General features: G+C 37.5%; 1 protein-coding gene across 1 annotated transcript; it reads left to right on the top strand.

The window, feature by feature from the left end:
* The first annotated feature begins 9,168 nt into the window (after positions 1-9,168).
* Positions 9,169-13,583, top strand: LOC130995526 (ABC transporter B family member 15-like). Its single transcript, XM_057920843.1, has 7 exons — positions 9,169-9,530; positions 9,632-9,686; positions 9,767-9,951; positions 10,029-10,486; positions 10,558-11,098; positions 11,175-13,105; positions 13,176-13,583. The coding sequence occupies exons 1-7, from the start codon at positions 9,348-9,350 to the stop codon at positions 13,543-13,545; spliced, it is 3,723 nt and encodes a 1,240-aa protein (XP_057776826.1). The 5' UTR covers positions 9,169-9,347; the 3' UTR covers positions 13,546-13,583.
* The last annotated feature ends 967 nt before the right edge of the window (positions 13,584-14,550 follow it).

The following is a 14,550-nucleotide window of genomic DNA, read 5'->3' as shown; positions in this document are numbered from 1 at the left end:
GCCCTCCCTCCCGCCAGACTTCGTCTACAGGAAAATTACAGATGAAATGAGACAGTGGTTAGATTCACCTTTCACCGAGGAAGAGGTCAAGGCGGCAGTTTGGAATTGTGACGGAAGCAAAAGTCCCGGCCCCGACGGATTCAACTTTCACTTCATGAAAACGTGTTGGAGAATCATCAAACAAGATGTTCTGAAGGTTTTGGAGGAATTCCACTCTCACGCCACTTTATCGAGAGGTTGCAATCCTTCTTTCATCGCCCTTATTCCGAAAAAGGAGGCAGCTTCGACCCTGAAAGATTTTCGGCCAATCTCTCTCATCAATTGCCTCTACAAAGTCATTGCTAAAGTTCTAGCAGCTCGACTCAAACAGGTGATTAACCATCTTATCTCCGACTGTCAGAGCGCCTTCATCGAAGGGAGATTTATCTTGGACGAGGTGGTTGTGTTGAATGAAGTGATCGAAGAGGCCAAAAGAATGAAGAAAGGACTGCTTATCTTTAAAGTAGACTTTGCTAAAGCCTATGACACTGTTGATTGGAGCTTTTTGGATCTTATGATGGAAATGATGAACTTCAGTCGGACATGGAGAAATTGGATCTCGGGATGCCTCAGCTCTGCTACGGCCAATGTGCTTGTCAACGGTAGCCCTTCGGGTGAATTCCAGTTAAAAATGGGCCTTAGACAAGGCGACCCTCTCTCACCATTCCTTTACCTTCTAGTGGCGGAAGGACTCAATCTTCTTACTGAAAGAGCAATCCAACAGAACCTCCTGGAACCAGCAGAAATTGGGACCAACCGGGTCAAAATCTCACACTTGCAATATGCGGACGACACTGTGTTCGTTGCTTCGGGGAAGGAAAGAAACGCTTGGGCTTTCAAATGCCTGCTCAAAATCTTCGAAGTTCTCTCGGGCCTTAGAGTCAACTTCGAAAAAAGTAATCTCTTTGGGGTTGGTATCCCAAGCCCAATCTGCTCTCAGTTGGCCTCTTTTCTTAGCTGTAGGGTTGGCTCCCTACCAACAAAATACCTTGGTATTTCGTTGGGCGCTAAACTGAACAAGGTCGCAGATTGGAGATTTCTCGAAGAAAAAATTCGAAAGAGAATCAGTTCGTGGAATAACAGGCACATTTCGATGGCAGGGAGGATCACTTTGGTTCGCTCAGTCCTTGCTTCCATCCCGATTTATCATCTGTCGTTCTCTATCATTCCAAAGAAAGTCCTATCGGATATCCGAAAAAGGTTGAGCAATTTTCTTTGTGGAGGGAGGAAAGGAGAGGATGACAAGAAAATCCATTGGGTAAGTTGGGAAGCTTTGTGTACAGAAAAAAGGGAAGGGGGTCTAGACATTTTAGATCCTGAAAAATTCAATAAGGCTTTAATGGCTAAATGGCTTTGGAGATTCCTTACAGAGAAAGATTCGCTGTGGGTCAAGGTGATTAAAGCTTGTAATGGAGAGATTGAACGGGATGAGGGGGGCTTTCGGCTTAAAAGAAATAGAGTGGCAGGCTCGAGTTGGTGGAATAAGGTGCTAAGGATGAGCTGGGGAGAGGACGGAAAATGGTTGAGAGAAAACCTTGAGATCCATCTTGGAGAGGGAGACTCAACACTCTTTTGGCATCACCGATGGATTGGGAACCTGAGTTTGAAAGACCGATTTCCAAGGCTCTTCCGGCTGACTAACAATGAAGGGGGTCTCATTAAAAATTCAGGGGTCTGGAATGCGGGTGCCTGGGAATGGAGGCTGGGTTGGAGTCGAACTTTGAGGGGAAGAGATGTTCAGCAAGCTTCTGACCTTCTTTCTTTACTTGACAATGTCTCCTTGAAAGCAGGAGTTTTAGACAGCTGGATTTGGAAGCAGGCAGAGAATGGGATCTTCTCAGTTAAGACAGCTTACAAAGCCATCTCTCAAGCTCCAACATCATGCGAGCCAGCTCCTGTTTATCGAAGCATTTGGAAAGCTGCAGCACCCTATAAGGCCAAAGTCGTGGCGTGGAGAATCATGAAAGACCGGATGCCCACTTGCGACAATCTTCTCAAAAGACAGGTGGATATCCCCAGCTCGGAAGCACAATGCGTATTCTGTAAATCACAGACCGAAGACACCAACCACATCTTCTTTGCTTGCCAAAGAACCACCAATGTCTGGTATGAGATTCTTTCTTGGCTTGGCCTTCAATCGGTGCTCCACACTGCAACGAAAGACCACTTCTTTGCCTTCAAGAATCTTGGCCTTAAGAATAATGGCAATTTCCTTCGGAGCTGCTGGCTATGTACTGTTTGGTGCATTTGGAACGGTCGAAACGAGTGTAAATTCAACAAGGGTCAGTGGAACGAGGAGAAAACAGTCCGAGAGATAAAGACAAGACTTTGGACTTGGAGGACAGCATATTCTTTGGAGATTTCAGCAGGAGATATCAGATCTTGGCTCCTTAACAATCACATTTTGGAGTAATCGAGCTTCCCTTTTTTGCTAGGAGTGATCTGAGGTCTCTTTTACCTGTTGCTCTCTTTTTGTTTCTTCTTTGTACTTTCGTTTTTTCCTCCCTCTTGGTACCTCTGGTACCAAGTTTTCCTCCTTTTTAATGATAATTCCCTTTCCTGACCAAAAAAATAATAGATTTATTCGGTAAAACTGATCTCACATAATTAATTTATGCCTTTCATGCATAATTAAGTGTGGTCAAAATTCTAATTCGAGTCAAATTTTAAAAACTTAAAAATTTATATATTTTTTTATTTAAAAATTAATACTTCTTCTGTTTCAATATTTAATGTCCATATTTCAATTTTAGTCTATCTCATTTTTTGGTATTCGATTCTAGTTTTAGTAAAATTATGTGAGATCCTTACTTCATTTTAATTTCTTTAACACTAGCATAAAAGATTAAAAGATGAGACTCTTATTCACTCACAAAACACTCAACCACTTTATTATAATCCGTGTCACTCTAAAATGAATACTAAAAATTGGGATAGCAAGAGTATTAGTTAAAAATTAAAATTTTAGTATACTTCTAGTATCATTGACTATTAACTCTATATAAAATGATAAGTTTTTCTCTTTACTATTTTTATGTGTAAAAGTCATCTCTATTGACAAACTAGGAGGAAATTGATCATGAACATGAGAGGGTGTTTGGCTAAGCTTATTTTAAAGAGCTTATAAGCTCTGGGAGCTTATAAAGTGTTTTAAGAGCTTATAAGATGTAATTTTTAAGAGCTTATAAGTTGTCTAAGTGTTTGGATAATTGAGCTTATAAGTTAGAGAGAGATTTTTTTGGGGTAGATGAACTTATTTTTTGGGGAGCTTATAAGCTCTTTGAACTTATTTTTGGAGCTTATAAGCTATTTAGGAGCTTATTTTACCAAACACTTTGAATGAGCTTATAAGCTGTTTTGAAGAGCTTATAAATTTCTTAAAACAACTTATAATAGGAGCTTATAAACTCTTCAAAGTGTTTCACAAAATAAGCTCCTAAAAACAACAAAAAATAAGTTATTCTACTTTAACTTATTTTTTTCATAATCTTATATGTAACAATTATTTTATAAATATTATTCAACTGTACTTAGTTATTTTTATCATATATCCTCTCAAATTCATCTCCCTTCTCTCTACCAAAGATTATTTCTCTTCAATTAAAAATTTTCTTTTTATCTTATAAGTTCAATTATCCAAATACTTTAATAATTTATAAACTCTTAAATTACTACATTTTTTAAGCTCTTAAAACATCTCATAAGCTCTTTAAGAGCATCCGCAATGGGGTTACATGATAGCCTACATGATAGCTTATTTTATGAGAGGGGGGGGGGAGGGCACATTGAGTAAGGATGCCGCATTGGAATTACATGATAGCATACATGATTTTTTAAAGGAGAAATGGGGGGCTGTAGAACACGCGCCGATTTTAAAGGCACATCGTGTATACACGATAGATCGTGTAATACACGAGTAGGGGGGGCTGTAACGCCTTATACGATCTCAGCCTTACACGAGTAGGCTGGATCGTGTAAGGCGTTAACGATGCTCTAAAAGCATAGCCTAACACACGCAAAAAAAGTCTTACGGACACGATTTCAACAGTTAACTAGTGTTTTACCCGTGCTATGCACATGGTTACATATATTGTTAAAATTTTATATGTTTAATTAATTATTTAAAAGAAATATGAGTATATTTTTGTTGAAAGTTATTAAAATTAAAATAAAAGTATAAAATAATAAAAAAATATCATAACTTATTTTAAAATACATCCATTTTTACATAAAAGATCATAGGATATCTATACTCAGGCATCGAACAATATAGGTATTTTATTGTAACATTTTAAAGGACAATTTTGTATAATCTTTAAAATAAATATACTAAAATATTTTATCATACAACTGTTATACCAATTATATTACTGCTAAAATATATTTAAGACTAACATTTTAAATTACTTGAAAATAAATATGAAAATAATAATACATGAAAAGACAATTGCGAACTTGTAATCTTATTATTATAAATTTTGGAACACTTTTTTATATACAACATTTTTCAGACTCCTTCGACTTGTAACTCTAGAAATAGCTACATAAAACTGACTGTGACTAAAAACATGTCTCTTAAAAAACAAACCCATATGAGAGAGTGATTGACCTTGACTTTTGTTTATAGTCATTGCATAATAAACAATAATAGGAAACTGTCACCGTTGAAACTTGAACGGTAGTATTGGATCAACTGGTGTCAGTGTATGTCATCCTTAGTATAAATACTTGATGTCTTGCATTATGGTCTTTTCCAAAACATGCGTACCGATTCTTGTAATGATCAATTTTGTACCATTGCACAATTCATTGGAATGATCTATGTTTCTCATCAATATAACAGGAATGCCAACCTTCAAAACTAATTCATGATTTGGAATGCCAGAATACTTTAATGTATTCAAGAACTCAGGAGTGTTAGGTCACTACACTTTAATGTATTCAAGAACTCAGGAGTGTTAAGTCACTGCTTGAGTCTGATTTGCATATGCTATCTGAACTGAGATATCTTCGCTCCCCCGAAGAATTAGAGACACTATGTATTGATTTATGAGTTCTACTACATCCAAAGTAAGAGCAAGTATTGCTCGATCTCTGAAATAAGAAAGGTCATGAATGTTGGCATCGAACGAATAAGTACTTAAAACGATGTCCTTTATTGGATCTTCAAATAATTTAATCACACAAGTTATAATCTCTATCAAATCTAATTAAACAAAGAGCATACCTCATCCTAAATCACTGGTGAAACGAGAAACCAACACCTAATCTAGAAAGCAATAAACGACACCGGATTTACGTGGTTTGGTCGAGAAGACCTACGTCCACGGGGTGTTGGAGGGTTTTTTCACTATACTCCGAGAGAATTACATTTTACAAGAGATGAATGAATAATGAGATGATCCTCTAATCTATGCCCCAAGCCCCTATTTATAAGCATGAACATAAACTTAAGGCCCTTAGGCCCATTAGACCCTTAAAGCCCATTAGCCCAATGAATTAAGCCCAAGCCCCGTTATTCTAATCTACATCTTGAAATTGAGCCATCAGAGCTGGAAAGCGGAGCCGAGCTGAGCCAAGCCGAAAGTCAGGGCAATCATGTATCAAATATCAGAAATAACCACAATAACAATAATAATAATAATAATAATAATAATAATAATAATAATAATAATAATAATAATAATAATAATAGTCATAACTAGAAATATTCCCGTTATGTTTAACACAGCGCTGATGCATATTTCAGTCCTCATCAATCACTAAAAACCACGAAAAACTAAAACTTCCAAAATCAAATAATACAATAATATATGAATTATACTATGAATTTTGATAACTATTGACACCAAAATTATCATGATTCATATTTATAACTGTCGAATTTAACTGCATAAATATTGAAACTTTTATTAAACTTTTCTTTTCGGACTTTGAAAATCGTTTCAATGCATCTTAGGTGCCACATAAATGTCTATTACTCATCCTCTTTTTGTGTGATTGTGCATCTATTTTTTAACAAAATACAATGAAGATTTACTAAAATCTAATTAAGTTGTGTATTCAGATGCATCCGATATTTCCGAATTTGTGTGATTTGTTGGGTAATGGGGCAAAGTCAACTTATGAAAATATTGAGCAGTCGTGCTTCACTATTTCATAGCCAAATTTGTCCAATCGTTCTCTTTTTTTTTTTTTTACCATAACTTAGTCCATAATACAAAATATATATTGGCTATCATTTCAGATAATAGCTAAATTGATGATTTTATAAAGAGTTTCTAAATAGCTCGGATGATGGCTTTTTTTTTTAATATGAGGCTATTTTATAGTACTTGACTTGCTTGTTCATTGAAAATATTAATGGAGGCCACTTCTTCAAATCTTTTAAAGTTGAATAGTTGGCGTGAAAAATCTTCTTCATATATTTCAGTTATATGACTACTATTAACAAATTTAATACAATAGACATTTGTCGTTGTTCTATACTTTTGTTTCTATCATGCATCACCGAAATTTTTTTTATCGCATAAACACTATCTTCTTTCAAAATATGTTTGAATTTGGGGATCAACGTGCGATCAAGTGTAGCATGGATGCAGTCACCCTATATGAAAAATACAACTAAATTAGAAAAACGGAATAATGTTGTAAGAATATCTAAATACGTAATAGTTTAGTGAATAGAGAATTTTTAACTCACGATCATGAAAAATACACTCATAGCTGAAAACATTAAGGTGCTTTGCGATGAACGGCTATATGCACGCACGAGTCTTACTTTCATTGTGAATCTGGCATTATTTGATTGCAGATTTTTTACTAAAGACCACATGATCGACATGATTGTGATTATCAATTATGAATATCAAAAGAAGAAGTGAGCGTGAGTAAAATTTTCACACAAAACTTAGTTTATATAGGTCACGGGGATGCACGTTTCATGGGAGAAATATATGAAACTTATATATTTAATATATTGTATTAAATGAGATGCTTTGACAATGGAGATTAATTTTGATCTAATGAGAATAAATAATTGCTGCATTTTTTTTAGATATATATGGAATGTTGTCAAATTACTCATTTCACGAAACATTCATTACTCCTTAGATAATTTTTTCCTTAATTTAAATGCCGCTAATTAGGATAATCGGAATATTATAGATTTTTTGTTTAAATACATGTAATTATACTATATTATGACTATAAAAGAATGATTTTTATCCCATTAAGATTTTGAAAAAAGAGTCTCCACCCCCTAGTTTATTTCCACGTGGAACAGGAGGTTGTATACATATCTCACCCCATTAAGATTTTTTATAAATCATGTACATTTTAATTTATCAAATTTGTTCCCATGCAATTTGTATGTATTTATATTATGAATTGTATTTATTGGGCGACTATTTTTCACTAAAGATTGAAATTGGTGATCTACAAGTTTTTACATATAAATTTCATTCCATATATAGGAATAAATGCCGTTTAATTAAATGTAAATTTAATTAAGAGTAAGAATTATACTATATATATAAGTCATTCTATAAGTTAGTCAAACCTTTCAAATATAAATTGAGTAAAAAGGCGGAAAAATTTTATGCCTAGATGGACCAGCTTTTATATATGTATAGATAGATTTGTGTGAAACATCAAAGTGTTCGACGAATTGAAGAATGATTTATTTCGATGTATAAAAATCTTAGACGAGTTATTTATCGATTATATTATTATCTTTGTGAAGCTTCTGACTAAATTGGAGATATTACAAGAATGTTTATTAGAAGAATCCAATTATATTTATAAAACTAAGTAATTCAAATATGATTGGATGACGCATGGTCTTCCTCTCAGCCGGCAGCTGAATACTACCCCTTCTCAACGAAATTATTGAGCATACTAGCGACAACAACAAATACAAACTTTCTATCAAATAATTCGAATATCTTACTTACATAAAGCCATTAATATATCCCACCAAACACGTGTGAATTATATTTTATTTAAATATTTAATTATTATTTAGTTAATTCATTAAATATAATATATGATTTTCATGACTTGATATAAATCTTGTCCTCACTCCATTTTTTATTAAGTATCCACAACCGTCAAAATACACATACCAATAAAATAAGATACTTTACATTTGTAATCTTAGTAATTATCATAATAAATGCATATATACAACTAATTATTATATTCATACAAGTATTAAATAAGGATAAATATGAAAAATGTCATAACTATACTCTCAAATTTTGAAATGGAAAACTTATTGAGAAACAAAAAAATGAGCTAAATGGGACACTTATAAAAAAACGGAGGGAGTATCTAAAAAAGTATATTCGAGTTTCCATCTAAGACATAAAAACAATCCACAAAATACAAACCCATCTCTACTAATTTTTCATTTCTTCCAACTATAATCACATCCACTCATCAACTTGTTTTTTTCCAAATCAATATGCTCTATTTTGCAGCAGAAAAAGAATATATATCTAAATTGAAAAGAAAATCGAACGAAGATATCTCTACTTTTCAAAGGAACAGAAATGAAGAAACATTATTAACTTCCAACTCAACAAAAAATAGAATCTGAAGAATCATAAATCTAGAACAAATAAATCAATATGAGGTGACAATAATGTCTTAATGCCCGACGTTCATACTTCAATAGGATGATCAACAAGAAGTGAAGACAAGCACAACAAGACGACTTAAATATGCTTCAGAATTTGTTATGTTATGTAATCTGTTGGGTTTTAGTGACTGTCGTTGGTGTAATTTTATAATACTATCATTTTTGTAATCTTTACAATTCTATGTGTGTAGTATTTTAAATTTCATAGCACTTTCCATCCATCACTATGAAATGACACGTCATCACCTGAGTATAAACAAAGCAACATTGTAGATTACACAAAAACACAAAGCATTCTTGCTCCTATTTCCAGCAGGCGTAGAAGATGCCTTTATCTTCACAGCTAAAGACAAACAGGCGATATTCTATCATCATACAAGAAACTTGAATTTGTTATGTCACAAAGATTCCACCTTTTTAGATAAAAACTAATAGTATCTGTCGCTATTTCATATACCAAAATACACTAAAGAAAGCAACAAAAGATGCAAAAGGGGACACCTTGAAGCAGTCGAAAAAGCCACCAAGTGTGACCAAACCAAATTCTTGAAATCAAGACGCCGGCTAGCAGTCAAATTGCATAGATAACCTTGTGTTAGATCATACATGAGGAAATTTTTGGTATAGTTAGAAAAGAGCAATTTGAGTATTCTAGTAACTGAAAATGGGTAGAAAAGGAGGGCTCTTCAGGTACGCCGATGGCGTTGACAAGCTGCTCATGCTGATCGGAACCTTGGGAAGCATCGGAGACGGTCTAATGTCTCCACTCAACATGTTCATTCTGAGCGGCGTCATAGACGAGTACGCCATTGCTAACCACTCCATCACAAACGAGGTGGTCGATAAGGTCTGGATTCACTTGCAGCATTGTACCTATCACAAGGATTCTCAATCTCCTCTCACCACAATCGTGCTTACAAAGCTTTTCCCTTTGATCATTTTGTGCAGTATTCCCTGAGGCTGCTCTACGTTGCTCTTGGAGTTGGAATCTCTGCGTTTCTCGGTATGCTTTCTGTTCTTGAATTCTTGCTGTTACTAGTCAAACACACCTATGATATATGCTCCCATTGATTGCTCTTGCAGAAGGATTGTGTTGGACGAGAACTGCAGAGAGGCAAACGTCGCGCATACGGATGGAGTACCTGAGATCAGTGCTAAGGCAGGAAGTCGGTTTCTTTGACAACCAAGGCGCTTCGTCCACCACCTTCAAAGTGGTTTCAAGCATCTCTGCAGATGCACATTTGATCCAAGATGTCATAGCTGAGAAGGTTTGGTTTATATTCTTCCGAATGTTTTTGCTTTATGTTTTTCCCTTAGTAAAAAACTCTTGCCTCTGTTGATTCAGATACCAAACTGTCTGGTTGATCTGTCTGCATTCACATTCGGCCTGCTCGTCGCCTTCCTTCTCTCGTGGCGCCTAGCATTGGCTTCTCTCCCGTGCGCAATATGTTTTATTGCCCCCGGAGTGGGATTCGGGAAGCTGATGATGGACCTGGGAGCCAAGAGTAAAGATGCATACAACGTTGCAGGTGGAATAATCGAACAATGTGTATCATCAATCCGAACTGTTTACTCCTACGTAGGCGAATCCCAGACACTCGAAAGATTCAGCAGTGCTCTTGAAGAAAGCACGAAGCTTGGTATAAAGCAAGGCTTCGCCAAGGGGCTTATGATAGGAAGCATGGGGACAGTCTTTGCAACTTGGGCATTTGAATCTTGGGCTGGGAGCGTTCTTGTAGTCGAAAGAGGCGAAAGTGGCGGCCGCGTTTTCATAGCAGCTGTCTGTGTCGTCCTTGGAGGATTGTGAGCCCCTTCTTCTTCATCATCCACCTCTTTGCAATCAATCAAAATTGCAACTTACTTTGTACTTGCAGGTCATGTATGAGTGTGCTTCCTAATCTCTCATTCATTGTGGAGGCTTCAGCAGCTGCTACGCGAATCTTTGAGATGATCGACCTTGTTCCTGCAATAGACTCTCAAGATGATAGAGGGAAAGTTTTAGCCTATGTACATGGAGAAATCGAGTTCAAGGAGGTATATTTTAGCTATCCATCAAGGATGGACACACCAATTCTTCAAGGATTCAATCTGAAAGTGAAACCCGGGAACACCGTTGGCCTCGTGGGAGGAAGCGGTTCTGGAAAATCCACTGTCATCTCTTTGCTCGAAAGGTTTTATGATCCCGTCAAAGGAGACATACTACTCGACGGATACAGAATCAAGAAACTGAAGCTCAAATGGCTAAGATCACAAATGGGGCTTGTCAATCAAGAGCCGATTCTCTTCGCCACATCCATCAAGGAGAACATCTTGTTTGGAAAGGAGGATGCTTCGATGGAACAGATTCTAGAAGCTGCCAAGGCCGCCAACGCGCACGACTTCATCATCAAGCTACCAGGAGGATATGAAGCTCAGGTACGTGCAACATCGATATTTTTAACACATTGCTGTTATGGTCTGTGTTTCTGAGGTTTTGTTATGGACACATCAGGTGGGGCAGTTTGGATTCCAACTATCAGGTGGTCAGAAGCAGAGAATTGCGATAGCAAGGGCGTTGCTCAAGGAGCCAAGGATTCTGTTGCTCGATGAAGCTACGAGCGCTCTCGATACGCAGTCAGAGAGAGTTGTGCAGGATGCAATCGACCAGGCTTCGCGAGGAAGAACCACCATTGTCATAGCTCATCGCCTCAGCACGGTGCGTGCTTCTAATTCGATCATGGTGATGGAGTCGGGGAGGGTCGTGGAATCCGGTTCACACGACAGACTGATGCAGAAAACTAACGGAGCATACTCTAAGATGGTAAGAATGCAGCAATCAGCACCACAACATGAGGCTCCATCTCGTCCCGAGGGAAGAAACTACAAGAATCCAACATATACGAGCAATCCGAGGTCGCCTTACAGTGTCGTCTCAAGCCACGGGTCGCCCTTCAGCCCAGCTTTATCCATGAGCTTGGTGCCGTCGATCAACATGATCTCATACAACGGCAGTGATGATGAGACGGTAGATGTTGCTGCTACCTCCACTCCGAGGCTGTCACAATGGCGGCTGATCCGGATGAACGCGCCGGAGTGGAAGAGAGCCTTGCTAGGGTGTGTCGGAGCTTGCACCTTCGGAGCAGTGCAGCCGCTAAACGCCTACTGCTTGGGGTCAGTTGTCTCCGTATTCTTCAACAACGACAGATCAAAGATAAAATCAGAAGCCTCATTTTACTGCATCATCTTCATGAGCATAGCTGTGGTGAGCTTCTTCGCCAATCTGCTGCAACACTACAATTTTGCGGTTATGGGAGAGAGGCTAACCAAGAGGATTAGAGAAAAGGTTCTCGAAAGTATACTGACCTTGGAGATAGGGTGGTTTGATCTGGACGAGAACACGAGCGCTGCAATCTGTGCCAGGCTGGCGACAGAGGCCAATGTGGTGCGATGCCTAGTAGGAGACCGGGCGTCGTTGCTGGTTCAGGTCTTCACAAGTGCCTCCGTCGCTTTCATTCTGGCACTGGTTTTGACATGGAGGGTCTCCATCGTGGTGATATCCATACAACCTTTGATCATTGCCAGCTTCTACTCCAAAAGCATTATGATGAAACGGATGTCCGTGATGGCCCAAAAGGCACAGAACGAAGGAAGCCAACTAGCAAGTGAAGCAGTGGTGAACCACAGGACTGTCACCGCGTTCTCTTCTCAGACGAAGATCCTCAGCCTCTTTGCAGCGACGTTGAAAAGGCCACACAAAGAGAGCATAAAGCAGTCGTGGCTTTCGGGAATAGGCTTGTTCATTTCTCAGTTTCTAACCACAGCTGCTATAGCTTTGACGTTTTGGTACGGAGGGCGGCTCATGAACAAGGGACAGGTGAGCTCGAAGCATCTGTTTCAAGTTTTCTTCATCTTGATGAGCACCGGCAAGAGCATTGCAGACGCTGGAAGCATGTCATCTGATTTGGCTAGAGGCAGCAACGCTGTCAAATCTGTTTTCTCGATTTTGGATAGGAAAAGTGAGATAAAGCCAGACGACCCTGATGGTTTCAAGGCGAAGAAAGGCTTAAAAGGGCATATTGAACTAAATCGTGTCTACTTTTCCTATCCGTCTAGACCGGAGCAGATGATATTCCAGGGCCTAACTCTCAAGATTGATGCTGGAAAAACAATGGCTATAGTCGGACAAAGTGGTTCAGGCAAATCAACCATCATCGGGTTGATAGAAAGGTTCTACGATCCAATAAAAGGAACACTTCTTATAGACGACAAAGATGTCAAGAGCTACAACTTGAGAAACCTAAGATCTCACATTGCACTAGTGAGTCAGGAGCCAACACTCTTTGCAGGAACGATACATGAAAACATAGTATATGGAAACAATGATGCAACAGAATCTGAAATCAGGAAAGCTGCAATGACTGCTAATGCTCATGAATTCATAAGGTATGATGCTACGACCTGCTGTTGTCATTTAGAAACATTTTAAAATGCTCATCCCTATCATGTTATGCAGTTCACTGAAAAATGGATACCAAACTTACTGTGGAGAAAGAGGAGCTCAGCTCTCAGGAGGACAGAAGCAGCGGATTGCCCTTGCTCGTGCAATTCTCAAGAATCCATCAATACTTCTCCTGGACGAGGCAACAAGCGCCCTGGACAGCGTGTCGGAGAACCTAGTCCAAGAAGCGCTGGAGAGAATGATGGTTGGCAGGACCTGCGTGGTTGTGGCTCACCGCCTATCAACTATACAGAAGGCGGATTGCATCGCGGTGATCATGAATGGCAAGGTTGTGGAGAAAGGATCGCATACTCAACTTCTAGAATACGGGCCACAGGGTTCCTATTATTCACTCATCAAGTTACAACATGGACATTATACATAGGAACATAACTCATGTAATATTACAGCACAAATACAATATATCAGTGTAATGTTATAAATGTCTACTTTTTTGTACATCCTGATATCAGTGTTAAACAACATATACAAAATGAGAACTGAATATGATCATTAAAAATATGAACAATTGAAGCATCAACTCATAATAATGCATAATTATCTCCTAGTTTGAAGGTTAACAACTTGTATTTTCCATCTACATTCATAAAAAAAAAAGACAAATGATCTAAGCACAATAATTAAAGAAAACTTAAAGCTTTATTTATTTCATTGAATTAGCTGCACTTCTTTGCGTTTCGTTTCAGTAGCATTTCATCGAACTGGAAAATAAGTGGATAAAGAAAGTCTGCAAAATCATATCTAATTCCAGAAACAAAGTTGCAACCGGATGACCACAAGCAAATGCAATTTAGGCCTTTTCGAACTCAGGTAATACGATGAGGAAAAAAAACGTGAAATTTTAGGGGAAAAACATATTTTAAGAAGAAAAGCCTTTCATATGAAACGTCAAGTTTTCACAGCTTCTTCAGCTTGTTCTTTTTCATTTTTTTCTTCCTTTTCTTCTTCACAATGTCAAGCCAAATAATTCGGGATTCATCGAGATCCGATTTTTGCAACTTGTTCTTTTTCATTTTTTTTCTTCTTTTTCTTCCTCACACTGTCGAGCCAAATAATTCGGGATTCATCAAGATCCGATTTTTGTAACCTATGTAGTAGCATGGGCGGATCCAGGGCCCCTCCCAAATTTTGAATATATATATATATATATATATATATATATATATATATATATATATAGGAATTGGTTCAATTGAGATTTATATATATTTTGAGATTTTGAGATAAATGAACATATAAGTACATTTTGATGAACTTGTCAATTAATTTTTATGAACGCGCGTTGGTCTAGGGTTCAATCCCTACAAGTGGCGTGTTTTTTAAATAAATTAAATAGATTCATATGTTCATCAGTTATATTGGTTATGTT

This window comes from Salvia miltiorrhiza, chromosome 7, assembly GCF_028751815.1.
Source record: "Salvia miltiorrhiza cultivar Shanhuang (shh) chromosome 7, IMPLAD_Smil_shh, whole genome shotgun sequence".
In the NCBI taxonomy this organism is placed as follows: Eukaryota; Viridiplantae; Streptophyta; class Magnoliopsida; order Lamiales; family Lamiaceae; genus Salvia; species Salvia miltiorrhiza.
The sequence above is the reverse complement of the archived record's forward strand: the minus strand, read 5'-3'. Positions and strand labels throughout refer to the sequence as shown.

Bases quoted from the DNA above. Each gene is read 5' to 3' on its own strand.
- LOC130995526 (XM_057920843.1), top strand. From the start codon at position 9,348: ATGGGTAGAAAAGGAGGGCTCTTCAGGTACGCCGATGGCGTTGACAAG. The intron at 9,952-10,028 runs GTTTGGTTTATA...CTGTTGATTCAG, and splicing joins AAGATGTCATAGCTGAGAAG to ATACCAAACTGTCTGGTTGA. The intron at 13,106-13,175 runs GTATGATGCTAC...CATGTTATGCAG, and splicing joins AATGCTCATGAATTCATAAG to TTCACTGAAAAATGGATACC.